General features: G+C 37.6%; 1 protein-coding gene across 1 annotated transcript in view; it reads left to right on the top strand.

Annotated features, from left to right (window-relative positions):
- Positions 1–26004, top strand: part of pno1 (partner of NOB1 homolog) — a 71294-nt gene that overhangs the window by 32826 nt on the left and 12464 nt on the right. The window contains exon 5 of the mRNA XM_039737891.1: positions 3707–3824. Within this exon, the coding sequence (XP_039593825.1) occupies positions 3707–3824 (118 nt within the window). The remainder of the gene's footprint in view (positions 1–3706; positions 3825–26004) is intronic.

The raw sequence follows: 26004 nt of genomic DNA, 5'->3' as shown, positions 1-26004 counted from the left end.
TGTACATCCACACACCATCTGCTATTCACGTACAAGAAGACGCTTTGCACAGATTCTCTAAGTGAGAATTTGATTTTTTCCAGTTTCAAATAATGCAGACTGACATAGAATAGGAGAGTTAGGATTCTTCCAGTTGAGCAAGGTGAGTCTGCGTGCCATTAGTGTAGTAAAGGCAATTACAGTTTGTTTGTCGTCCTCCACTTTAAGCCCCTCAGAGAGTACACCAAACACATCTGTTAATGGGTTAGGAGGGAGTGTGATGCCAAAGCTGTCTGATGTTAATTTGGTGCAGGTCCAGAACATGTGGCCCAGTGAGGCTGGAACTTGATTACGTCGTTCGCAGGTTGGATCTTGCCCCGGAAACATTTTGGACAATTTTAAGTGAGACAGATAATAATTATATGCTTTGCGCATATGGAGCTCAAGTGGATTCTCTGCATTTCTACTTTCCACTCCTTTTCTGAACTATTGAATGAGAGATTCTTTTCCCACTGTCCTCTTGGATTGTTGAAAGGGAAGGACTGTAAAATGGTTTAATATATTACAGAAATGTTGTCTGAGTCCTAAGACTTACCAATACTTTTTCCGGCATAGAGTTAGGTGGGAGCTGAGGAAAATTGGGCAGGTTGTGTTTAACAAAGTTTGTTATTTGAAGGAAGTAAAAGAAATGTATTATTGCGAAGTTACCTTTGGAATGTAATTGTTCGTAGGATGCAAAGATGTTGTCTTTGTACAGATCTCTAATTGATTTAATCCCAAATGTTTTCCAGACGTTAAAAACTGCATGTTTGAGAGGGTGGAAAAAGGTGGTTCTCGTGAAGAGATGCCACAAATAAAAGCTTCATCTTAAAACGCTTTCTAGATTGGTTCCATATTCTGAGTGGGTGAAGCATAATTGGGTTGTTAGTATATTGACGATAGCTTGCATTTATAGGGGTACAAAGTAAAGAATATAAAGATCTACTGCAGTATTTTATTTATTTTGCCGACCAAGCCTGTGTATGTTCATCTTATTTGTGTCCTTGTCCAGGTTTTTATAGCTTGTATATTTGCTGCCCAATAATAAAATTGAATGTTGGGTAGAACCATGCCACCTTCTGCCTTAGGTCTTTGTAGGGTTGCTCTTTGGATACATGGATGTTTTGAATTCCAAATAAAGGAGGTTATGGTTGAATCTAATTTCTTAATAAATTATTTATTGATGTATATTGGAATGTTTTGAAATAAAAAGAGAAGCTTAGGAAGGATATTTAATCTTAACAATGTTAATTCTTACAGCTAAAGTGAGAGGAAGGGTTGACCATCTATGCAAGTCTTGCTTAATTTTTTCTATATAGACAATGAAATTTTGTTGATAGAGAGCTTTATGTCTACTTGTTATGTTTACCCCTAAGTATTTAAACTGATCTGCGATGATGAAGGGAAGCTGTCCAATCTAACATTGTGTCCTTGAGAATTCACTGGAAAGAGCACACTTTTAGTCAAATTAATATTGAGACCAGAAATCTTTTGAAATTCTCTAAGTGCTGTTAGGACTGCAGGCACAGTATTTTGTGGGTCTGATATATACAGTACCATATCATCTGCGTATAGAGAAATTTTCTGTTCAAGTCCTTCACTGATAATCTCCTTTATCTCATAAGCATTTCTATAGTTAACTGCCAGCGCCTAAATGGCGATTGCAGAAAGCAGTGGTGCAAGGGGCATCCTTGTCTGGTACCACATTCTAGTTTAAAGTAGTCTGAATTAATGTTGTTAATACAAACTGAAGCTTCTGGATTGGTGTACAGTAGTTTGATCCATAATATCTCTGGGATGGTTGACTTTGCAGGTGAATATATTATATTAAACAGGTGTCGAAGATTGGAAGCTAAGTGTCAGCCTTTAATAAATCCAGTTTGATCTGATGATATTGCTGAGGGAAGCACTTTCTCCATCCTTCTAGCTAGGACTTTGGAGAGTATCTTAACATTATTATTCAGAAGTGAATTTTGTCTGTATGATGCAAATTATAATAAGTCCTTATTTTATTTAGGAAAGATGGTGATTAATGCTTAGTGAAAAGTTTGAGGTAGAATTTAATTGTCTCTAGCTTCTGTAAATGTTGCTAATAAGAGGGGAGCTAGCTTAATGGAGAATTTCTTCTAAAATTTAGCAGAGTAGCCATCGGGGCCTGCTTCTTTCCCACTCTGAAGTGACTTTATAGCGTCTAGTAATTCTGATAGCGCCAGAGGTTTATCTAGTTCCTCTGCACTGAGAGTATCTATTTGTGGTATCTGTAATGCTTCCAAAAATGTGTAAGATTGTGTCTTGTCTTCTTTAAACTCAATAGGTTATGATTTTTGTCTCTGTGTTGGTGATTGCTGGGATTGCATTGCGAACTATTGCTTGTGGATTTGTTGAGCTAAGATCTTATTAACTTTCTCTCCACGTTCGTAATGTCTTGATTTAGAGATGAGTTGTTCTGTTTTTTTAGATGTCAAGAGGTTGAATTCTGAATGCAGAGCCTTCCTTTTCCTATGAAGAGCCTCGCTTGGACACCTGGCATGTTCTTGGTCTCCTCTAGTAATTTCATTGATTTGCTCTGATATGTTCTTGGTTTTGAATAAAATCTTGTCTTTTTTTTTGTTGTATATATATTTTTTCTTTAACATAGTGAAGAAGAATTCCTCTGTCATCAGCAGTTGGAGCTCTTCCTTGGTCTTAGTGATTAGTGAGATCACCAGTGCATTATTTCTCCAATTACATTCCAGACATTTGTTTTTGGTAATCCTAAGGTTTTACTGATGTCTAAATGTTTTACTCTTGCTTGTCAACCTCATAATGGCTTCTGTGACTTTCATTGGCACAGCTCTAGTCCTCATGTTGAACAATGGCAACTACAGACTCCAAAGATAGTCTATAGGTACAATCAAGTCTAGGTATCTTATGCCTTCACTAATGAAGCACACCTGGATAATCACAAACCCCTGAGATGTCTTTGGCCCAAACATTATGGAGGGCACAGTAAATTATTATTCATGCTACTATGACCTTTGTGTACAGGTGTGTAAGTCACATAACTGATTCTTTCAATCAGAACATTGAACACTGCCACAGTAAAATGCATTTGCAATAACTTAATTTATTTTTAATATTATGAACTGGTATTTTTTTTTATTTTATACATAAATACATGTTCATTTCCTGCTTTGAGGTATTAAGTTCACATTCTGTCTAAAAATGAACTGGTGAGTTTCAAAGTTCTTAAAAGTGCAGACTTTGGCAGCTCTTGTACAACACTGGAGCTATATATTTTGTGGTGTATCTGTAAGTCACAGTCTCTTCCATTATAGTAATCGCAAATGGCCAAATTCTGATTTACAGTATGTTTCAATTTGATTACTTGTGCAGGCTTACTTTAAAATGTGCTGCTTACATTGTTTATTTAATATGGAAGTTTGCACAATCCTTCACTTGTTGTTTCATGTTATAGTTTTGGTCGTAAGCCTCGTCTTAAAGTTTCAGAGTTTTTCTTGCTTTTTTGCTCATTCCTTGGTTGACTGGGAGTTAGAGGAGCTGGCAAAATTTGTAAAGTTATGTTTTCTGTTTATTCCGGTGGGGGGAAAATAAATTTGATTCACCAGTGAACCTTGTTTTTGGACAGTTTATTTAAGGAACTGTTTAACTATGAAGTGACATTTAACTTGACATTTTTGTTTTTCAGTTAAGCCTCTAAAAGGAGATCACCTTTCCAGGGCTATTGGTAGAATAGCAGGAAAAGGAGGAAAAACAAAGTTTACAATTGAAAATGTGTCAAGGACAAGAATTGTCCTTGCAGATTCGTAAGTACATCATTTTCTGTTTATATGTATCTGTCTTTGGCCTTCTCAGCCAGTGTTTCACAGTTATATGTGTAATATTGCAAACTAATTAACCTTTGCAACCTCAGATGGGGTATTGGGCTGTTTGGGGTTGATTTTGGTTGCTCTATGGGGCTTTGAAGTAAATTTGAGTGTGACTTTTTAAAATACATGGTAAGTAATAAATGGTACAAATTACAGTTACTTTTCATGATAGCCTGTATTCTATTTCAGCAATTGAACTTCTGTAGAAAATAAGTTTGCTTGACTCTAGTATTGCCAGTTGTACCATCTCCACTAGGGTATAACCTTGCTTATATAGTGCTATTTCACCCAAGACTGCCCCTGTTGAGGGCATCCCGTCTCACCTGTACTAACCTGCAAATAATTAATGAGATCTTATTTCCCTCCGGGAAATATCACTGCAGGGATTGTTGGCATATTCAATACTAGTTGTTATTACCCATCTAAAACAGGGTGCTAAATAATCAATGTAGACCTCAGTGCACCATGTAGTACATATCTCTGTTATATGGCATTTTATGTGCTATTTGTAAAAAGTATTGTTAATGCATGAAATGTACCATCTATTGGAATGACACCGACAATGTAACTGGATGGACATATAGACACTTTTTATTAATGTGGATGACAAAAGTATCCAACACCATAAATAGAAGCATAGACAGAAGTACAATATAATGTATACAACATCAACTCTTGTACCTGCAGCAGTTTTAAGATCTTTTTTGGCAAATTTACTTGCTTCTTAATTACTGCAGATCTATGCCATTTATCTTAATCCTTCCCACAGGTATGTTGGGTGCTTGATTATCCTTCATTAGACAGCTCTGTTCCGTACCTACTCTTTAGTCAGACCCCTTTTCCTTCAAGTCTTCCTTTACTCTATTCATCCATGTCTGCTCTGACTTCCCTGGCTTTCTCTTCCCCTGTACTTCTGTTACCACCTCTCTCTTATTCACATATTCATTGTATGTCTTCATCGCATGTCTATGCCACTTCAGCCTACCTTCCTGTATTTTCTTAGATGTTTCTCCTACTTTTCTTGTACTAATGATTGTCTCAGTTCTTATCCTGTCCTTATTTATAACTTCACAAGTCATTTCTGTAAAATCCATCTTCTTCTCCTACACTCCCTTTGCTGCACTTTCTCCCCTCCATACTACATTTTTGTTCTTACCTGTCTTAACACTAGAATTACCAAAGCCTACGAAATAACTTGTAAGTCCGGCCTACCTTAAATCCCTTCGCACCTCCTTGTCAGTGTCTATTGTCTTATAAATGTGCTGATCAAGACAAGCAGCAAGCAGCCTGCTATTCCATCACCCCACCACCCCAAGTTCTCCCAGTTCCAGCCTTGATATTCTGGGTGTCAGGTACCTAGAATTGTGTAGGGGAATAATAGATCGTTATTTGGAACACATGCATTTCATGTGTGTTCCGTTTCTGCAATAATCTGTGTAAACACATCGTTAAAACGGAAAAGTTTTTCATATTTTCATAATAAATAACAAAATGTAGACAAACTATATAATGTATGAAGCCAGAAGTCCAAAGATCAAATAAACACTTTCACAATAGTTTCAAGGATGATACAACTGCTTCGGTGGCGCAGCGGTAAAAATTGCTGACTTGTAATCAAGAGTCCCCAGGTTCGAACGTTTTGAGTAGCAAGCTGCTCTTATTGTTTATTATACAATAAACACATACATTTGATTTGCATCTAACAGCCGGTGTTAATTTATGTACTTGTAAAAGTTAGCGTTTTTTTTTTTCCACTTATTCTCTCAGTCACAATCACGATACATACTACTGCCCCACCCCAGGGATCTGACGCTGTTAGTTTTTATTTGAGTGGAGTTTTGAGACAATGGAACAGGAATTTTTCTGATCTGGATGGATAAAAGCTGACACTCAAACACTGGTGAATCTGCCATATTTGTATCTCATTGTCACTTGATTTTTTTTTATTCAATTTTTTTGAGTGTTCCTGCTTACTCTGAATTAGTATGTACCTTGTGTTCCATAATGTCAAAGCCCACTGACAAAAAACAGAGACAGATATATATGATATTTGGAATTATTAATTTTATGACCTGTATAGTATAGGGTGGTCCAGATCTAATTATGCAATTTTCATTACGCTTTAACTTATTAAGTTTATTACATTGAAAATCACCCAAAAAATCCCAGACCATCAAGAAGTGTGAAAACTGACTACATATACAGTAGAATCATCTTCACGCTGAACTGGAATCATCCCCACATAAATCAAAGTCATCCAGACGATCTGGATCTGCATAATTACATCTGGACCACCCGGTACATTTCGGAAAATATTGTGGCATGGATGCAACATTATTCATATTCATTCGCATACTATCTTGCCGTTTTAATCGATGACCACTTTTTTTTTTTCCCCTGATCTTGCCCTGTCTCCACATTTTGGTGCATGGCGGTGTTTCTTTTGTACTCCTGGACATACAGAGGAAAGAATAGTACAGAGAGATCTGTTCTGTGCTGTATGCAATCATCAATTTCAAATGTTAACAGTTCTCACACACCCAAGGACCGTCCTTTCTACATTTACGACATGTGTACCTGTTGCAATGTACACACATCTCAGTTTTATTCTCTTGTTCATGTTCTCGTGCTGTTTAAAAGCTGAACAGTCTGAAAAGACTGTAGAAGGAGTACCATATTAAAAATAGCTTACCTTAAAAGATGCTTTATTAATCCCAAGGGAAAATTCACATAATCCAGCAGCAGTATATTGATACAAAAACAATATTAAATTAAAGAGTAATAAAAAATGCAGTGTGGGGGAAGAACAATCTCCTCAGTCTGTCAGTGGAGCAAGACAGTGACAAACGTCTGTCACTTGAAGCTACTCCTCTGCCCGGAGGTGACACTGTTCAGTGGATACAGTGGATTCTTCATGATTGAGAGGAGTTTGCTTAATGCCCGTTGCTCTGCTGCAGATGTTAAACTGTCCAACTTTACTCCAAAGTAGTACTAGAAGTATCAAAAATAAGGTAAGTGAGTTGGAGCTGTATGTAGCAGAGCAAAATTATGATATAGCAATAAAGGAAACCTAGCTGTATAACAAAGATGGGAATGAGTGTAACATGGAGGGATACACAGAACAGAAAATGAGGTGGAGTTGTTGTTTATGTCAAAACAGAATTTAAATGCAAGTCATCTTCAGTTGGACGATGAGCCCCATCTTAGTGAGAACATGTGGCTTCACCTGGACAATTTTAGGGAAAGGGGCATTATTTTAGGGGTGTGTTAGACCACCCAATTCAGACAGTAATTTCAACATCATTTTAGTAATATCAAAAAGGCAAGGTCACGGGGGACGTAAATTATCCAAATATTAACTGGGATAACCTCAAAAATGGAGAAGCACAAGAGTTTTTTTTTTTTTTGAAGTAATCAGTGACTGTATTCTAACACAGTATGTTAAAGCACCAGCACAGGGTAAAGCTTGTCTGGATTTAGTATTTTGTAATTGTCTAGGTAGAATTGAGGGTGTAGAGGTGATTGAAACATTAGGGTGAAGTGACCATAATATAATACAGTTCTCGGTATTTTGTAAGAGTGCAAATGCAAAGACTAAAATTTTTAAGTTGAACTTTAGTCGGGAAAATTTTGAGCACATGCTACAAAGTCTATGGAGGATACACTGAGATAAGCTTTTAAATGTGGAGACAGTCCAAGAGCAGTGGAACAGGTTTAAAAGTGTTTTACCTGTAATGCAGGACAGATACATACCTAAAATTGGAATTAATAGGAAATAAAAAAAAAACTCCACAGTGTTTTTAATAAAGATTTTAAAAAGAAGCTGCAAATGAAAAAACTGGTTTATAAGGCATAGAAGACTGATGACTTCAAAGTGAATGGTACACTGTATGAGAACATGAGAGCAGCCATTAAGAAGGGTATCAGGGAGGCTAAAAGACATTTGGAGAGGAATATAGCAGATAAGGCAAAAGAAGACGCTAAGAGATTCCTTCATTTTTTTTAGTAGTTAAAGAACAGTCAAGGAGGAGAGGGCAGTCAAGTGCATAAGAAATTGTAAAGGGGAATTAAAAGATACAGATAATGAAATAGCGGAATCCTTAAACTTTAATTTTTCTGAGGTCTTCACAAGTGATCAAGTGGATAACCTCCCAGAGGTAAACAGGACTACTAAGGAGATACTGAGGGATTTGAAAATTGTAGAAGGAGAAGTACTGCTCAGATTAAATAGGCTGAAATCCAATCAATCACCAGGGCCAGATAATATTTACCCTCAAGTTGTTAAGGAGTCTAGTGAGTACATATAGAAACCTTTGACACACGAGAGATTGTGAAGGATTGGAAAATGGCAAATTTAATCCCATTATATAAAAAGAGTGACAGGGAAGATCCAAACAACTATACAGTAGGCCAGTAAGCTTAAAATGCATCACATGAAAATTAATGGAAGGAATTGTTAAGGATAAAATCAAGCAACACCAAGGACAGGAGTTTTTAGGAACAGTCAGCATGGGTTCAGAAGAGGGAGGTTGTGTTTTACTAACATGCTGGAATTGTGCATTGAGGCAACAAAAGGATAGGATCAAAGTGTGAAGCATGTGATATTTATCTTGACTTTCAGAAAGTATTTGATAAGGTGCCACATAAGAGGTTGGGCATCAAACTAAAATAAGTGGGAGTTCAGGGTGCTGTTTTTACATGGGGGCAAAATTGGCCACAGGAAGCAGAGGGTGATGGTGCGAGGAACCAGATCAGATTTGACCGATGTTAAGAGTGGTGTTCCACGGGGGTCCCTGCTAGGGCTGCTGCTATTTTTCCATCCATCCATCCATCCAACCCAGTACATTTAATATATATATATATATATATATATATATATATATATATATATATATATATATATATATATATATATATATATATATATATATATATATATATATATATATATATAGTATATTTATATATATATATATATATATATATATATATATGATTTAGATAAGAATATAAGTAATAAGCTGGTTAAGTTTGCTGATGGTACCAAGATAGTTGGATTAGCAGATAATTTGGAATCTGTTGTATCATTACAGAAGGATTTGGATAGCATACAGGCTTGGGCAGGTTTGTGGCAGATGAAATTTAATGTCAGTAAATGTGAAGTATTACAAGTATTACAGATAGGGAGTTAAAATGTTATATTTGAATACACAATGAGTGGTCTGAAAATCAAGAGTACACCTTATGAGAAGGATTTAGGAGTCATAGTGGACTCCAAGCTATCAACTTCGCTTAAGTGTTCAGAAGCCTTTAAGAAGGCAAGCTGAATGTTAGGTTATATAGCATAATGTGTCGAGTACAAGTCCAAGGAGGTTATGCTCAAGCTTTATAGTGCACTGGAGAGGCCTCATCTGGAGTACTGTGCGCCGTTTTGATCACCAGGCAACAAAAAGGACACAGCAGTGCTAGAAAAGGTCCAGAGAAGAGCAACTAGGCTGATTCCAGGACTACAGGGGATGAATTATAAGGATAGATTTAAAAGAGCTGAGCCTTTACAGTTTAAGCGAAAGAAGATTGACAGGCGACATGATTGAAGTGTTTAAAATTATGAATTGAATTAGTACAGTGGATCGGGACTTAGCATGGGGACACAGTTGGAAACTTGTTAAGGGTAAATGTCACACAAATACTAGGAAGTTTTTCTTTACAAAAAGAACAATAGACACTTGGAATAATCTACCAAATAGTGTGATAGACAGTAAGACTTTAGGGTCTTTGAAGACTTGACTTGATGTTTTTGTGGAAGAAATAAGTGTGTAGCTGCGTTTTCACAAAATTACCAAAGTTCTGCAGCTTCAACTCAAAAAATGGGATTCAACAAAAGCCTGACGCACAGAAATGATTCCACAGACAAAATATCTTCGTTTATAAAAGTTTAGTTAAGTTTCAAAGTAAAACAGTTCACACAAAAAAAAATAATTAAAATAGCAAAAAGGGAAAAATTAATGTTAAGAATAGTTCAGTTCTAAGCTCATCTTGTTACATCTGAAATCATTACTATTTACTTAACATTTCTGAAACATTTTCAAACGGTCAGAAAACTGAATGTTTATCCCATTTCTAACATGAAAATGGGTCTTTCAAGTCCCTCTTTACTGGGACTTGTTCTTACCACAACTAAGCTTATTATCACACTGTATCTCAATTATAGTAAGAAGGTTCTATCTTTAGCTAACTTATAGGGGGAAAAGACTATACAATAAGTTATGACTATGAAAGAAATTTATATTCTATTCAAATTAAGAAAACATTAATATGAATTTAACTCAAAACTTTTAACTTTCTAAGAGTGGATAGGACTGTTCTAATGATTATGACTATAAGTCAGGCTATTGGCAATCTGGGAAAACTACTGAATTTAACAAATAAGTAAAACCTTTTAAAAAGCACACAGGGCCATAGTTTCTCATATAAATCAACATCAACATTTATTGCTGCATGCAGTGTGCTGTCACTGTGCGTTAGAGATCTGGCAGCTGCAGCAGCTGGGCACGTCAGCTGGGGATTGATCAGCTGATGCCAGTACCTCACTTTTCTTTTAGATCTTGATCTCCAGATCACTTGCACCAAATCATAGTCCAACATGTCAGAGTCCAATTCAAAATAATAAAATATACACAAAATGTCATACACTGAGTATCCGGCTTCACTCTTTCGCCTAATGTCGATGCCATTCAATGGTAAGTTTTATCGACATTTGCAGCTTTTTTTGCCCTCTTCCCACCCTAAACGAGTTAACTGAAAAGTTTTATAGAACCACTTACAGAGCAAAATATGCCTATTGACCACAAGGCAATCTATTGGAAATGTTTAGGATTATACAGCTGACACTTATGAAATTGAAAATTTGTTACATAAACTATCAGCCTTAATGGAGTGTGTGTGCATTAGATTGAGGATTGTGACACTGAATGAGTGCCCCAGCTGAGAAGAAACATGAATGTAAAGGGGAGCATGCGCTGTGTACTTGTGTGTTACAGGACCTGGTATGGATGATGCCTGCATCACCCGGGTCATTTCTCTGTGTAAGAAAGTTGTCATTTGTTCTGTTTTGTCAGTTGTTACATATTTTGTTATTTGCACAAAGTCATAGATGTTTGTACAGGACTCACACAGGAGGAAACACTTTTTTAAAAAAAAAAACTCTCTACTTCAGTGGAAACCCATTTTTTAAAGAACAAGTCAGCCTGTTGTTATTTTTGCTCCGTATCTTTTCTGTTTATATTTTGTTAATTGCACAGCTGTGAGTCTCTTGTTATGCAGGAAAAGAACATCATTTTGTTCAAGGAGCCTTATTATTTAATATATGCCAGCAGTTTATTTTTGAGCCATTTCTCATGTACATCTACAGTTGTAGGTTAATAAAAGTGTCTGTGTGACATATGGGACGTGTGGCTTTGACTCAGAACAGTTTTTTTGTTAATACTTTATTGAAGAAAAAATATTGAGAGATATATTGTATATCGCCATTCAGCTAAAAAATATTGAGATATCATTTTTGGTCCATATCACCCAGCCTTAGGCTTGACACAGGTTCAAGCAGTTTCTGTTAGCTTTGTTCCCTGAAGATATGAAATTCCTCTCATATCTTAGATTGCTGCAAATATTGTTAATGCTAACATGCAACATTAAGGTAGATATTTCATTGTCGGACTGTATGTCCAATTTAGCTTCTGAGGGACTAAATTACGTTTTATGACCCCGTCTCACTGTTCCCCACATGCCCTCTAGCTGAATTGATGCTGCTGATTTTTGCCTCACACTGACTTCAATGTGGCCTGTAGAGACTAAAGATGAATCAGAAGTTTTTGAATTGTCTAAACAAATGGTCAGTCTAGATTTTGGTTTGTTTAACCATTATCAGCTTCCTAACTATCTCTTCAAATCGCATATTTTCCTGACCAGCTATAAGTTAACTGTGCATTTTTGGCAGGTGAAGCTGTCTGTATTGTCAGTCTGAAAACCCAAACTGTACTTATACTGCAGGACATGCAACATCCAAACCTGCCCTCAACAGTCTGAGAACTTATTTAGCTTGTATTAAGCGCCGTCAAACTCCTCTCATCATGAAAATGATATCAAGTGTACATCTCAGTATTCAGAGAGCTGTAATATTATGAATGTAATGGATTCTGTGTCCTGTCGGAGGAAGAGAAAGCCCGGAAGCACGTAGTGATTCACACACATAGAGAACATAGAAGGTCAAATACAAAACAAATCATTTAACGTGCTACTTTAGTTACGATGGGATTTGAGAAACTAGTAACAAATAATATGTTTTTCTTTGCCTCCACTCGGTATTCACTGAACTTCTTCTATTTCCCTCTGTGCTTTTGCCATTGCCTTTTCACAGAACGCTGAGCTTAAGGGCTATTTATATCGATTTGAATATTCAAAGAGGCGTAATTCTGGTGGGAGACAGGGCAGGACAGTAGGCGCGTGCTCATGCGTTTCTTTTCACACTGACCAGGATTTATGTAGTGGAAGAACATGGATGTGGGCAATTTATGCATCTGGATTTTTTTGTGCGTAAGCACAGTTCCGTTTTTCTCCGCACACCATGTTATAGTGTGAATTCTACGCACAGCGTTATGCATGAGGCCCCAGGGGTCGTCTTTTGATCGGGTCTTCAGTCTTCAATGCAGATCTGTATTACTGATTTGCTTAACTGAGTAGTGGAGATATCAACTGTCTTTGGTGTATACAGTAGGTGTTTAGTTTTTAATCTTTTTGTAATTTTTTTATTTTTTGATTTATTTTTTTAAGCCTGTCCTCCGTGATCCATATTGTAGCTGGACGAAGGAGGTAGAAGAGTTTTTGTTCTTTCCTTTACTTTTGATTTGGAAACCCGTATCAATATTATAAGTAACACCTGCACTAATTTTTCTTTTTGCAAGTGTCTTTGCATTAGACTTTTAAGTATTTTTTTTGCAAGACATTTGTTTGTAAAATAGCTTGGACACTGCTGGATTAAAACAAAATCCTGTTTTTAAAATCTTTTTCAGTCTATATATTAGACATAGAGATATTATAGCCATGGGGGACTTCCAATCATTAACTGGAAAGGGGTTTTTAGAACTTATCAATGACTGTTTTTTTAACGCAGTATGTTAAAGCACCAACGCAGGGGGAAGCCTGTCTAGATTTAATATTTTGTAATAATGAGGATAGAATTCAGTGTGTAGAGGTGATTGATTGAAGTTTAATTTTGTTAGCGAAAATTTTGAACAAATATGGTAAAGTCTGAGGGGCTTGGACTGGGATAAGCTTTAAGGTGTGAAGACAAAAAAAAACATGTTTGCTAAACAAAAAGCGGACTCTTAGTGATAAGGAGCTAGAGTTTCTTGGGTTATGTCAGGAAAATTTAAGGAGGTCAAGGGCAACAGAAAAAAAGTCCTATGTTTCAGGGATTCTGGTGTTAAGTGAGCTTTGTTGGGTTGAATGGCCTGTTCTTGTCCAGACATGGAAAATCATAAAGCAAGGGTGTTTAATCAGCCAGTGATTATTATAATACCAAAACTGCTTTAGCGTTGTTACTCTCACTTCTAATTCTTCTTCTTCTTCTTCTTTCAGCTCCTCTTGTTAGGAGTTGCCACAGCGGATCATCTTTTTCAATATTTCTCTCACTGCACCACTCAGAGTATTTATATCACTGTATCTGAGTGTGAATCACAGCAGCAGCTGATCGGAAAGGGAATTATCGGTATACAGCTCCAAGGACACGCTGTCTCAGCCACTGCAAAATGTTTTAAAGCCTTTCCTGTACGGACCTCGCAGTACAGAAACTATATCATTTATAAGGTGAAATTCAGCAAAATATGTTTATTAAATTATACAGATAAAACTTTAACTTCATTTAAATAATCTATATTCTTCACTGGGAGTGTCATTAAGGATAGAATAATTAAACATGTACTACGAAGACATTTCAATGTTCTTTAAACGTTTTGAAGAATCGGCTCTAAGCTTACAGATGGCTTAACGTCTATTACAGAGCTGATTGTATGGCGATCGGTTACTTGGAGAAAAAAAAGCACTGACTGCAGTGACGGCTACGCCAATATATATTGAATATAAAACAGAAAGAGAAAATAACAACACAGCTAAAAACACAGCGACAAATTTCGGCAAAAGTTAAATGCTTGTGTCATGAGCACGAGGCGGCTATGCAGCCATCCACTGTGCATAAGCTACCTTACTGACGGGCAGGCGAAGGAGCCACCGATTCTTCCTCTGCCCAGTGCCACCACAAGCCTAGAGCCGCCCCTGATTGTACTGCTGCAATAAATTATTTCATCGAAGTGAAACACATGTTTAATAACGTGCTTTAACTCCTATCATCATGAAAATGATATCACGTATACATCTCAGTGTTTTAGTTATTCAGAGAACTGTAATATTACGAATGTAATTGATTCTGTGTCCAGTTGGAGGAAGAGAGCCGGTTTAAAAAGCAAGTAGTGATTCACACACATAGAAGATCAAATACAAAACAAAGCATTTAACGTGCTACTTTAATTACGATGTGATTTGAGAAACTGGTTAATTAAACGATTTTAAGATGAAGTTTATGATGATCTACTTTAATGACAAAATAAACTACGTGATTAAAGTGGAAATGTCGAGATTGAAGTTGACATTTTGTGCTTTTTCCTCACTGTGTGCCTTTTTTCTCTGTACCCTAATAAGCTTTCATATGACATTCAGACAGTGGGCTTACAACTCGGCATTTCACGGCGACTTTGATATGTGACTTCTTTTTTATTTCCGGCACTGTGCGATTTGTGAATGTGAGCTTTCAAGTTTCTCCAACACGCTATGTCACTCGATCAACTTCCTTTTGTTGATTATACCACGGTTTATTTGAACAAATAGTATGTTTTTCCTTTGCCTCCACTTGGTATTCGCTGAAATTCTTATATTTTCCCCGTGCTTTTCCCATTGTCTTTTCACAGAAGGCTGCGCTTAAGGGAGATTTATATTGATTTGCATATTCAAATAGGCGTAATTCTGGGAGGATTTGGGGCGTTACATAATGCGCGTGCACGAGCGTTAGTTTTCACGCTGGTCGGGATTTATGTAGCGGAAGAATGTGGAAGTTGGAGTACGCACAGATTCGTGCATCTGGATTTTTCTGTGCGTAAGCACATTTCGGCTTTTGTGCTTACGCCATGTTATAGTGCGAGTTCTACGCACGGCGTTATACATGAGGCCCCTGGTCTCTACTGTACAAATATCATAAAATCTCACTTTAAGAAAAAACTGATGACCAGTGTCAAACAGTCTCGGAAAATGGGGGTATAGGAGAGAAGCAAAAGGTTTTGTCAAGACTTCACCTGCAATTTGGAAATGCTTCAGTGAATAAATTACAGAAATTTCCTCATTCCTTAGGAAACAAAGATGCAGAGTATGCTTCCTTAAAGAAATTGAGAATTGTGAGACATGCCTGGAATATGGCAAACTCAAAACCAGACCAGCTGTTTGTTGATAGCCTAAGAATACAATGACACTGTGACTGTAGACTTACGTGAACATTAAACAGGAGTATGGTATCTTTACATGATTGATACATTTACACTTTTTAGTGCAGGAAAGACAAAGAGACCATCAGAAAGATTTATTCTTGGATTATTGTACATGGAGTTCCTCAGAAACTAGTGGTAATGGTAGGGAATTTAATAATGATGAAATCAGTGATATTGCAGAGAATTTTAACATTGAAACAAACACCGCAGCTGCATGCAATCCCTTGAGTAATGGACTAGTTGAGAGACATAATCTGACACTCAGTTAATTATACTGAAAGTGAGAAAGGATACTGGATGTGATTAGGAAACAGCTTTTGGTTGTACACTAATGGCAAAAAAAGACAATATACAATATTTTTTGGTAACAGCTAGTGTTTGGCCAAAATCCAAATCTTCTGTTCTCATGGACTGATCACCCCTGTAGAAGATACCACTAGGAATGTGTCAGTAGAAGAACATATTTCAGTGCTGCATGCTTCAAGAAGAGCATTTATTGAAGCAGAGTATTCAGTCAGAATACGGAGAACACTTCAGAGACACATTAATGTCGTAAAGGTGTACAAAAGAGTTGAGTGTGCAGAATGACCTGGAGTTCTCATTGGACAGTTGTGATATTTGTCAGACATGGATGTACTCTTGTAATAGTACACCATTCTAGACTACACAAAGTCCTTGATAAAGGTGACAATCGACATACTACCAACAGTGAAGGAGGAGGAAGTTAGGTGTATGCGCTGATACAGCGCATTGCCACACCCACCACATGATGAACCAATTCAAGATCCCAGATTAGGACCTGAGTGCAGCCATGCAAAGGGTGACACCTCGGCACTACACTAGTTCAGTTGGAACGGAACCAGTGTGATTTTTTTTAAATATATGGTGGCTGGAGTGCCAATTCTGCCACCAACCCCCAGGTTTTTCCCTGCAAGTTGGAGGGCCTACATGCAGGGCTGGATGCAGATTATTGTCATACCCAGCACAGAGCAATTTCAGGTTAAGGGTATTGCTCAAGGGCCCAACGAAATAGAGTCATTTTTAGCATTTACAGGATTCAAACCAGCAACCTTCCAATTGCCAATGCAAATCCCAAGCCACCACTCCACCCAACGGTGAAGGAGATGAAGAGATTTCTCTAGCACTATATCCCATAATAAAGACACTAAAGACAAAAAGGAGACTCTAAACTCTTCAGTCCCTATAGAATATGCCGGTTTAGACAGAGTCATTGTATCAAAAAAAAACCTCTGAGATAGTGGCATACACCTGAAGAATTGGGTCAGGCTGGTAAAGAATCAGGAAAAAATAGAAATTTAGAGTTTATAGATCATGACAGTATTGCTAATACAGAAGGGTCTGTTGACATGTCAATAGTGGATAGTCTGCAACCTGAACCATTTAACTTAAATCAATTGCAACTATGTGACTTGTGCGTGAAAAACACATTTTAAATCAAGGATATATCATTTGAGTCAGCAAAGCAGGAAGAGATAAGCAGCTGGGAAAATAATGATGTTTTTGAGGAGATTGAAAACACTGGTCAGAAAAGTATTTCCACAAGATGGATATGCACTTTAAAAAAGGCTTCAGTAGGAATAGTGCCTAAAGCATGGCAAGAGGGTTTGAGGAGCAGGATACAAATGAGCTCAAAAGTGATTCACCAACATGTTCATCAGAATTTCTGTCGTCTTTTAGCTGTCGTATGTCAAAGATACATGTGGTAGACTGGTTTCTAGTATATCAGTTGATAAATATTTGGTGTGTCTTTATTTGCAAGTTGGACAAACCAAATGTTAAAACATGCCTCCAGAAACACTAATATATTTCATTGATGAGAACATTAGTGCTTTGATATTTACCTAACCAATCCCTAATCTTTACAAATGACTTAAGATGAGGAGTTTATGGTGAAGGGGGTGTAGTATCAGACCAGCTTGGAAAGGGTGACTGTGTTTGGACTTGGAGACTATGAGACATTTCCAAACCCCCACACACACAAAAGCTATTAAACTACCTAGCTGGCAAGCTTCAACTGAACAAATGGTATCTGCTACTTGAGGGCAAGAGTGAAAAGGCAGTGTATTACCCGTTTGTCCAAAGTATGGCAATTTGAGATTAGTTGTGATATTGAGGCCTTTCTTTACCGCAGTGCCCTATTGGCCAAAGGATGTGGATAGGCATGTATAAAGTTGGTCACTTTACCCCTCCCTTTGTCTCTCATACGTCATAGCCGTGAAGAGAACACAGTGTGGAGCAAAACTGGGCAGCCGTATTAAGGCAGGCATGCTGCCTGTCCTGAAGAAAGCTGACTAGAATCAATGATTTGACCAGAGAAATTTTAACAACTGTTAAGTCTGTGTGCTGACTGAAACTTCACATCTAGCATTTATCAGGTTGTATAGTTGCCAATATTCACATGTAATTTCTTCATTATTATAATTTTATGTATGTTATCAATAAGAATTTATTGAAATTGTAACTTAACTTTTGCTTGTCCTTTTACTGTAGCTAATTTCCTGAGGCTATAGATGTCGAAAGGAAGGTAGGGAGAAGTGCTAAATTATAATATCTTGTAAACAGTGGCAAGTCAATGTGTTTTGACACATTCTGATAAAGTCTACACAATAAAGAGTACTAAAGGGGAGAGTCACATAGGACTCTACCAAGACAAAACAATGGAAAGTTCATTCCAAGGACATGAAAAGTGCTTTTCTACAGGGTATGACACTTTCTTGTACAGTAATCCCTCTTTGATCGTGGGGGTTGTGTTCCAGACCCAAGCTCCACCCCATGCGATAGGTGAAAATCCGCGAAGTAGAAACCATATGTTTGTATGGTTATTTTTATATATTTTAAGCCCTTATAAACTCTCCCACACTGTTTATAAATATTCCCCGCACAGTTATACAGCATAATCCCTTTGTATTCTCTTAGATATTAGGTAAGATTCATTGAAATTATGTATATAAACACAGTTTATATACAGTAAAACCTAAATATTATTTTAAAGATATCGAGTGTCTCTGATAACACATATGTTACAGCCATTACGATAGACAGGCCACCAGCAATAAATACGTACAATGCAAGAAAAGTAGTATACAGTAAATGTGTGTACAGTGACAGTAAACATATGTACATGTACTAAGTACTGTAAGTAGAAAATTAATTATGGTTACTCACCAACAATGACACGATGACTTGTCAGATAACAATGAGTTTAATTTTACTGCACAACAAAGGAGAGCGTTACAGCTCTTCTAAAGGAGCCACTTCAGGTGATTGTGTAGCACTGTCGTTTTTCTTTTTCTGGCAGTCTTCAATCTAAATCCCTAAAGCAGATTCCATCCAGACTACTGCCTTATTACATCCACTTACAACTCGTTTTGCACCCTGGTTAAAAGGACACTGCGGCCGTAGATCTTGTATTCCTTTTCTACTTTTTAAATAAAAAGAATCGTAGCCTTCAACAAATCCAAAACTTTTACCTTTTCGGCAATCGTTAACATCTTCCGTTTATGCTTGGGCGCCCCTGAAGCAGTAGCAGATCGTTTTGGAGCCATAATGAAGGGCTTGACTATGCACAAAGATAAACACAAAAGAGCACAACTCTTTACACAGCGAAATACGTTGATGCTGAATGAGCGAGACGAGACTTCCTGGTTAACACTGCATTCAGCATGCAGGAACTTAACTGCGTGCTCTGATTGGTTAGCTTCTCAATCATCCGCCAATAGCGTCCCTTGTATGAAATCAACTGGGCAAACCAACTGAGGAAGCATGTACAGGAAGTAAAAAGACACATTGTCCGCAGAACCCGCGAAGCAGCGAAAATTCCGCTTTATATATTTAGTTATGCTTTCATATAAAATCCGCGATAGAGTGAAGCCGCGAAAGTCGAAGCGCAATATAGCGAGGGATTACTGTATTTTCATCCATCTATTGCAGCGGTGTCCAACTCCGGCTCTGGTGGGCCACAGTGGCTGCAGGTTTTCATTCTAACCATCTTCTTAATTAGTGTGCTGTTTTTGCCGCCGATTGTTTTGTCTTAGTTTTAATTGACATGACTCAGACTCCTTAGTTGTTTCTTTTTCCTCGATGAGCAGCCAAACAGTGAGACACAAAACAAGCCGTCACATGACCAGCTCACCTGAAAATAAAGAAAGGTGAAGGTCTCGGTCATGTCGGTCTGCTCAGGTCACCAAAACATCTTGACGGTGATCTTAGAAAAAACACAAAATCGGCAGTCTGCTGTAGCAGCAAGTTATTATTTTCCATAACAGCTTTAATTAACAGCAACAATTGGCTTCTCATTAAGAAACTGGTTGGAGTGAATTTGGCTGGCGTTTCACATTCCAATTTAGCTGGTCATCTGTCAGCTTGTTTCACATCTCATTTCTGTTTGGCTGCCATTTAATGAAAGGACGAATCATTTCAGAGGACTGAAACCTTAAAAACTGCTATTTTACCTGCATTTTTATTACTCTTTAATATTGTTTTTTTATGAGTATGCTGCTGGAGTATGTGAATTTCCCCTTGGGATTAAGATAGTATCTATCTATTAAAATGAAGGGAAAAGAAATTAATTAGCAGTGAAAGCTGCTCACTGATTGGGAAAAGGGCAGGAATGAAAACCTGAAGCCACTGCGACCCACCAGGACCGGAGTTGGACACACCTGACCTATTGGAACTAAAAGTGTAGGAAAACTACAGAAAATGTGCATGGTCTCACAGATGCATCACTTTACTGGAACAATAAAGTAAGGGAGATGATGCTGAAGACAGATAGAAAGGTTTCACAAATGAATCATGCAGTTTTTTTACTGCCTGGATGAAAATGGTACTGTTGCTGAAATACTTGCATGCCATGTTGATGGTTTTATATGGGCAGTTACTGACAACTTTTCTATCACAGTCATTACACATATCTCAGATCAGCTTTTCATACTGGGCATGAAGGGTATGATCACCTTGATTATGTGGGTAAAGGAATTTGTAAATCACTATGGAGTAATCTGTGTACTGCAGTAAACCTACACAGACTCTTCAACCCTTTGTTGAAGAACTTTCTAGAGCCATTAAAAGGGATATCTACACTGCACTTGATCTGAAACAACTAAAGTCAAAAATATGGCAGATACTGTCTTGAAGCAGCAGTGTTTGATGCCTGTATCTTTGTATTCAGCACAAAACCTGCTACTGAACAAATAATCCATGAAGCCAACAAGGTCATTATCAAAATTAATTCTGTGAAAGTGGACTTGAAGTTTCAATACCTAGGAGGAGAACAGTCATTGAGATTACTTGTTTTCAGTGACTCCTCACTTGGGAACCTTCCTGATGGTGGCGCACATGGAGGACACTTCATTATCTTGGTAGGATAAGTAGGGAAGTTCTCATCGCTTAGTAGTCAAAAAGAATTAGAAGAGTAGTATGTAGTACTTTGGTAGGAGAAAAAATACTCTTCAGGTCATTTGTGTTACAGACAACTGGTAGAGGCAATTCAATCCACCAAGTCAGTAACAGAGAAAAGACTGTCTGAAGTTAGTGGGATAAAAACGTATTCAAGATAAAAATGTCAAATGTGTTTTGTGGTTGCCTACAAAGGAGCAGCTTAATGACTGACTTAGAGAAAAAGGGACATCTCCTTTTGTACTTTGAAAAGCACTTAAAGAAGGAATATGGCATATTAAGTAACTAGTATAACCACTTGTTTTTTGGAGTTTGGGTATTATTCTACTGTGCATGTAAGTTGAAGTTAGTGCAAGTTTTGCATTTTTTTCTAAAAAAAAAAAAAAAAGATGAATTTAAGTTAAGTTCTATGTTTTATATGTACATTCCAATTTTTAGTATTACGGTACTGCATCCCAATTGGGAGTAGTACTGCTGGGGTTTTAAGGAAGTGGGCTTTTCTGGGTTTGCTTGTCGCAGTGTGTGGAGCAGGAAGTGTAATAAGTTTGTGGCTAACATTAACACTAGAATTATCAGAGCCTACGAAAAAAACTCGTAAATCCGTCCCACCTTAAATCGCTTCTTAAAATCGTTCACAGCTCTCCACCAACGTCTTTTGTCATCTAAATGTGCTGATAAAATCAGACAGCAAGCAGCCGGCTATTCCATCCCCCAACCGACTTAGAAACTGCACAAACTTCTCCTAGCTCATGCCTTGTTTGATTAACTGGGAGTGAAGTGGAGTTTTAGAGTCGAAATAATAGATTGTTGTTTGGAACACACGCATTTCATGTCTGTTCCGTTTCTACTGTAATCTGTGTAAACACATTGTTAAAACAGAAACGTTTTTTTTATATTCTAGTAGTAGGTGACAAAATGTAGGCATAAAATATAATGTATGAAGCCTGAAGTATCAAAGAAATACTTTCACAGAAGGTACAAATCTAACACAACAATTGTGCTTTTATTCAAAAATATAACTGCAGAAACAAAAAACTGCCTTAACATGTGACATTGACACCCATTTATTATGACTGCCTCCGTGGCGCAATAGAATCAGCTGCCGACTGCGAATCAAAAGGTTGTGAGTTCAATCCAGCACCACTCCGTTTTGAGAAGTAAACTGCTCTTAGTGTTACTATTTTAGAATAAAAACATACATTTGATTTCAGTCTGTAACAGCCGGTGTAATTTATGATACTTGTAAAGGTTAGCTTTGGGGGTTTTTTTTAGTGAGTTTTATTATCTCATCCGCGTTCACGAGCCCAAACACACCCCACCCTCACATCTGACACTGCTGTTTTCACATAGACGCGCTGTAACAGAGGTAAACTCAGCTCTCTTCTACATCGGAGCAAGAATGCACATACTATTGCTTGCATACTAAAGTGTCAGCAGGCACTTTTCGTGGCATTACACACAGTTTTGAGCATGCCCTCTGCACACTACTTGTGACTTTAGGAAGTAAGTAAAGAAATAAAGGTACAGTAATCCCTCCTCGATCGCGGAGGTTGCATTCCAGAACCCCCCGCGATAGATGAAAATCCGCGAAGTAGAAACCATATGTTTGTGTAGTTATTTTTATATATTTTAAGCCCTTATAAACTCTCCCACACTGTTAACATTATTAGAGCCCTCTAGACATGAAATAACACCCTTTAGTCAAAAGTTTAAACTGTGCTCCATGACAAGACAGAGATGACAGTTCTTTCTCACAATTAAAAGAATGCAAATATATCTTCTTCTCTTCAGGAGCAGAGAATTTCAGAGAGAGAGAGAGAGAGCGCTCGCAAAGAAAAGCAAACAATCAAAAAATCAATACGTGTGCTTTTAAGTTTGCCGCGGTCTCCACCTTCAGGCGCAGAGAACGTCAGAGAGAGAGAGAGCGCGAGATTAAAGCAAACAATCAAAAAATCAATAAGTGTGCTTTTGGAAGCACCGCGATAAAGCAGCATTTCTTAGAGGTGCGTCCATATCCACTAGGCAAACAGCTTCTGTGCAAACAGCACCTCTGCTCACAGCCCCTCCGTCAGGCGCAGAGAATGTCAGAGAGGGTGAGAGAGAGGCAGAGACAAGCAAACAATCAAGTTCCGCGCGGGATGCATATCTTATAGCATTGAGGAGTTTTAGTTAATATATAATACATGCTCTGATTGGGTAGCTTCTAAGCCATCCGCCAATAGCGTCCCTTGTATGAAATCAACTGGGCAAACAAACTGAGGAAGCATGTACCATAAATTAAAAGACCCATGGTCTGCAGAAATCCGCGAACCAGCGAAAAATCCGTGATATATATTTAGATGTGCTTACATTTAAAATCCGCGATAGAGTGAAGCCGCGAAAGTCGAAGCGCGATATAGCGAGGGATTACTGTAAATCGTGTCATAAAATGATGGGAAGCTCCGCATTTTACATGTGCCCTTTACGCTGTAGGAAGTGAGTAAATAAATAAAGGTAACTAAAGGTAAATAAAGAACTGAAGCTTGTTGATGCTGCATCATCTTTTTTTTTTCCATCGCCTTTTCCTGTAAGAAGCGTTGTACACACTTCTCTCTATGCTGTGGTTTCTATTACACATCTGAAATAATGAGACAATATATGTGAAAACATCATCGCACAAATGCAATATTATTTGAAAACGAACAGCGTCCGATCAGCTGTAAAACTATGGCATTTCAAAATGTTTGCTTTTTTCAGTCTGATTCTCTCAGTCAGACTGTATATTTGTCTCTTATTCAGTGCGCACAAGAACCTTAACCTAAAGATTTACCTTTATTTATTTACTTACTTCCTAAAGCCTAAAGTCACAAGTAGTGTGCAAAGGGGACTTTCAAAAATGTGTGTAATGCCATGAAAAGTGCCTGCTGACACTTTAGTATGCAAGCAATAGTATGTGCATTCTTGCTCCAATGTAGAAGGGAGCTGAGTTTACCTCTGTTACAGCGCGTCTATGTGAAAACAGCAGTGTCAGATGCGAGGGTGGGGTGTGTTTGGGCTTGTGAACGCGGATGAGATAATAAAACTGACAAAAAAAAAAACCCAAAGCTAACCTTTACAAGTATCATAAATTACACCGGCTGTTACAGACTGAAATCAAATGTATGTTTTTATTCTAAAATAGTAAGACTAAGAGCAGTTTACTTCTCCAAACAGAGTGGTGCAGGATCAAACTCACAACCTTTTGATTCGCAGTCGGCAGCTGATTCTATTGCGCCACGGAGGCAGTCATAATAAATGTTTGTCAATGTCCCATGTTAAGGCGGCTTTTTGTTTCTGCAGTTATATTTTTGAATAAAAGCGCAATTGTTGTGTTAGATTTGTACCTTTTGTGAAAGTATTTCTCTGATACTAAAGGCTTCATACATTATATAGTTTATACCTACATTTTGTCATCTACTAGTAGAATATAAAAAACATTTCTGTTTTAACAATATACTGTATTTACACAGATTACTGTAGAAACGGAACAGACATGAAATGCGTGTGTTCCAAACAACGATCTTTTATTTCCACTCTAAAACTCCACTTCACTCCCAGAAAATCAATCAAAGCATGAGCTGGGAGAAGTTTGTGCACGTTCTAAGTCGGTGGTGGCATGGAATAGCCGGCTGCTTGCTGTCTGATTTTATCAGCACATTTAGATGACAAAAGACGCTGGTGGAGAGCTGTGAACGATTTTAAGAAGCGATTTAAGGTGGGACGGATTTACGAGCTTTTTAGTAGGCTCTGGTAATTCTAGTGTTAAAGGCTTGGTATCATTGTCTAAAGTTAACAGAAAGCACCTGGGACACGACTCAGAAACTGCTTACTATGAGACAGAATCGCTATATCTCTTGTCAACATAAGCCTAATTCAATGATCATTAACATATTTACATTAACTGTGGCCTTAAAAATTGAGCAATAGTACCAATTATTTGAGCCTTTTTTCAGAAAAACAGTACACCCAGTCCACCCCCAACAACTTATTTATTTTAGCTGCATTCTCCTCCCATGGTTTGGAAGTAAAAATGTCACTCGGCAACAAGTCCAAATTTATATGGTGATTAGGTCATGAACTTTCAAAAGGTGCTTCTAACCCACACACACACTGGTGAAGAAAACTGTCTTTGTTTCAAGCACACAGTATTGTGAAAATTATGTCTTGTGTGTTTTACATTTGATACAGCCATTTTCATGAAGCAACTGTTAATAGTATTTTAGCAAAGAATGCGCTCATTTTGCACATTTTGACCATATATATGGATGTTTGACATACGGATTATCCTTCTATATAAAAGTGGTTGGGATTGTCCTAACGTCCCGTGAGTGCTACGCAGGCGCGGAGTTTCACACACTCCCTATCCATTTTGCAATGCACAGTGGGATTTGTAGTTTTGTTTTTCCAGGTAAAAGATGATTTTCTACTTCAGACTGTGCGATATCATCTTCTTCTTCTTTCTTACTATATAAAAGCGGTCGGGATTGTCCTTCCGTCCCGTGAGTGGAAAGTGTAGCGGTATTCCGCTTATCACAGACTTACTACTTGCAGCTTGCGGTACGAAGCGACATGATGTGAGCAGAATTCTGGTGCTCCCATCATTCCCTTGCTTTTGTGCGCGATGTGCTGGAAAAATAGACGAAATTATGTCTCTGGAAATAATTAATGTTGATGGAGTACAAATGCCTCACCGCCTAGTAAATATCAAGGGGGTTCAAAAGGGCGACCTCAATATAGAAAAAAAGTTTAAATTTCATCACAAAAATAACAAACTATGAGTATTAAAGTAATACCGCTCAAATGCAATATAACCAAATTAATGAGTTTTGTATAAAATATCAAATTGAGCTACATATTGAATTGCCTTAAGAATTGGTCAACTTAAAAGTCGGTCGCCTTAAAAGGAGGGTCAGCCTAGTAAGACATGAGTTACGTGAGAATTGTTTCTCCTTTTTTCAAGGACTGCTTTTGCATCCTTTGACACTGTACTGCATTGATTGCTTATCTACACTGTTGAGTTAATTATTCAATATTTAATTTCTCCACAAAACCATGAGATTTAAACGTTTTCCTCGCCAACACTACAGACTTCGTAGGGT

Source organism: Polypterus senegalus, chromosome 16 (genome assembly GCF_016835505.1).
Source record: "Polypterus senegalus isolate Bchr_013 chromosome 16, ASM1683550v1, whole genome shotgun sequence".
In the NCBI taxonomy this organism is placed as follows: domain Eukaryota; kingdom Metazoa; phylum Chordata; class Cladistia; order Polypteriformes; family Polypteridae; genus Polypterus; species Polypterus senegalus.
The sequence above is the reverse complement of the archived record's forward strand: the minus strand, read 5'-3'. Positions and strand labels throughout refer to the sequence as shown.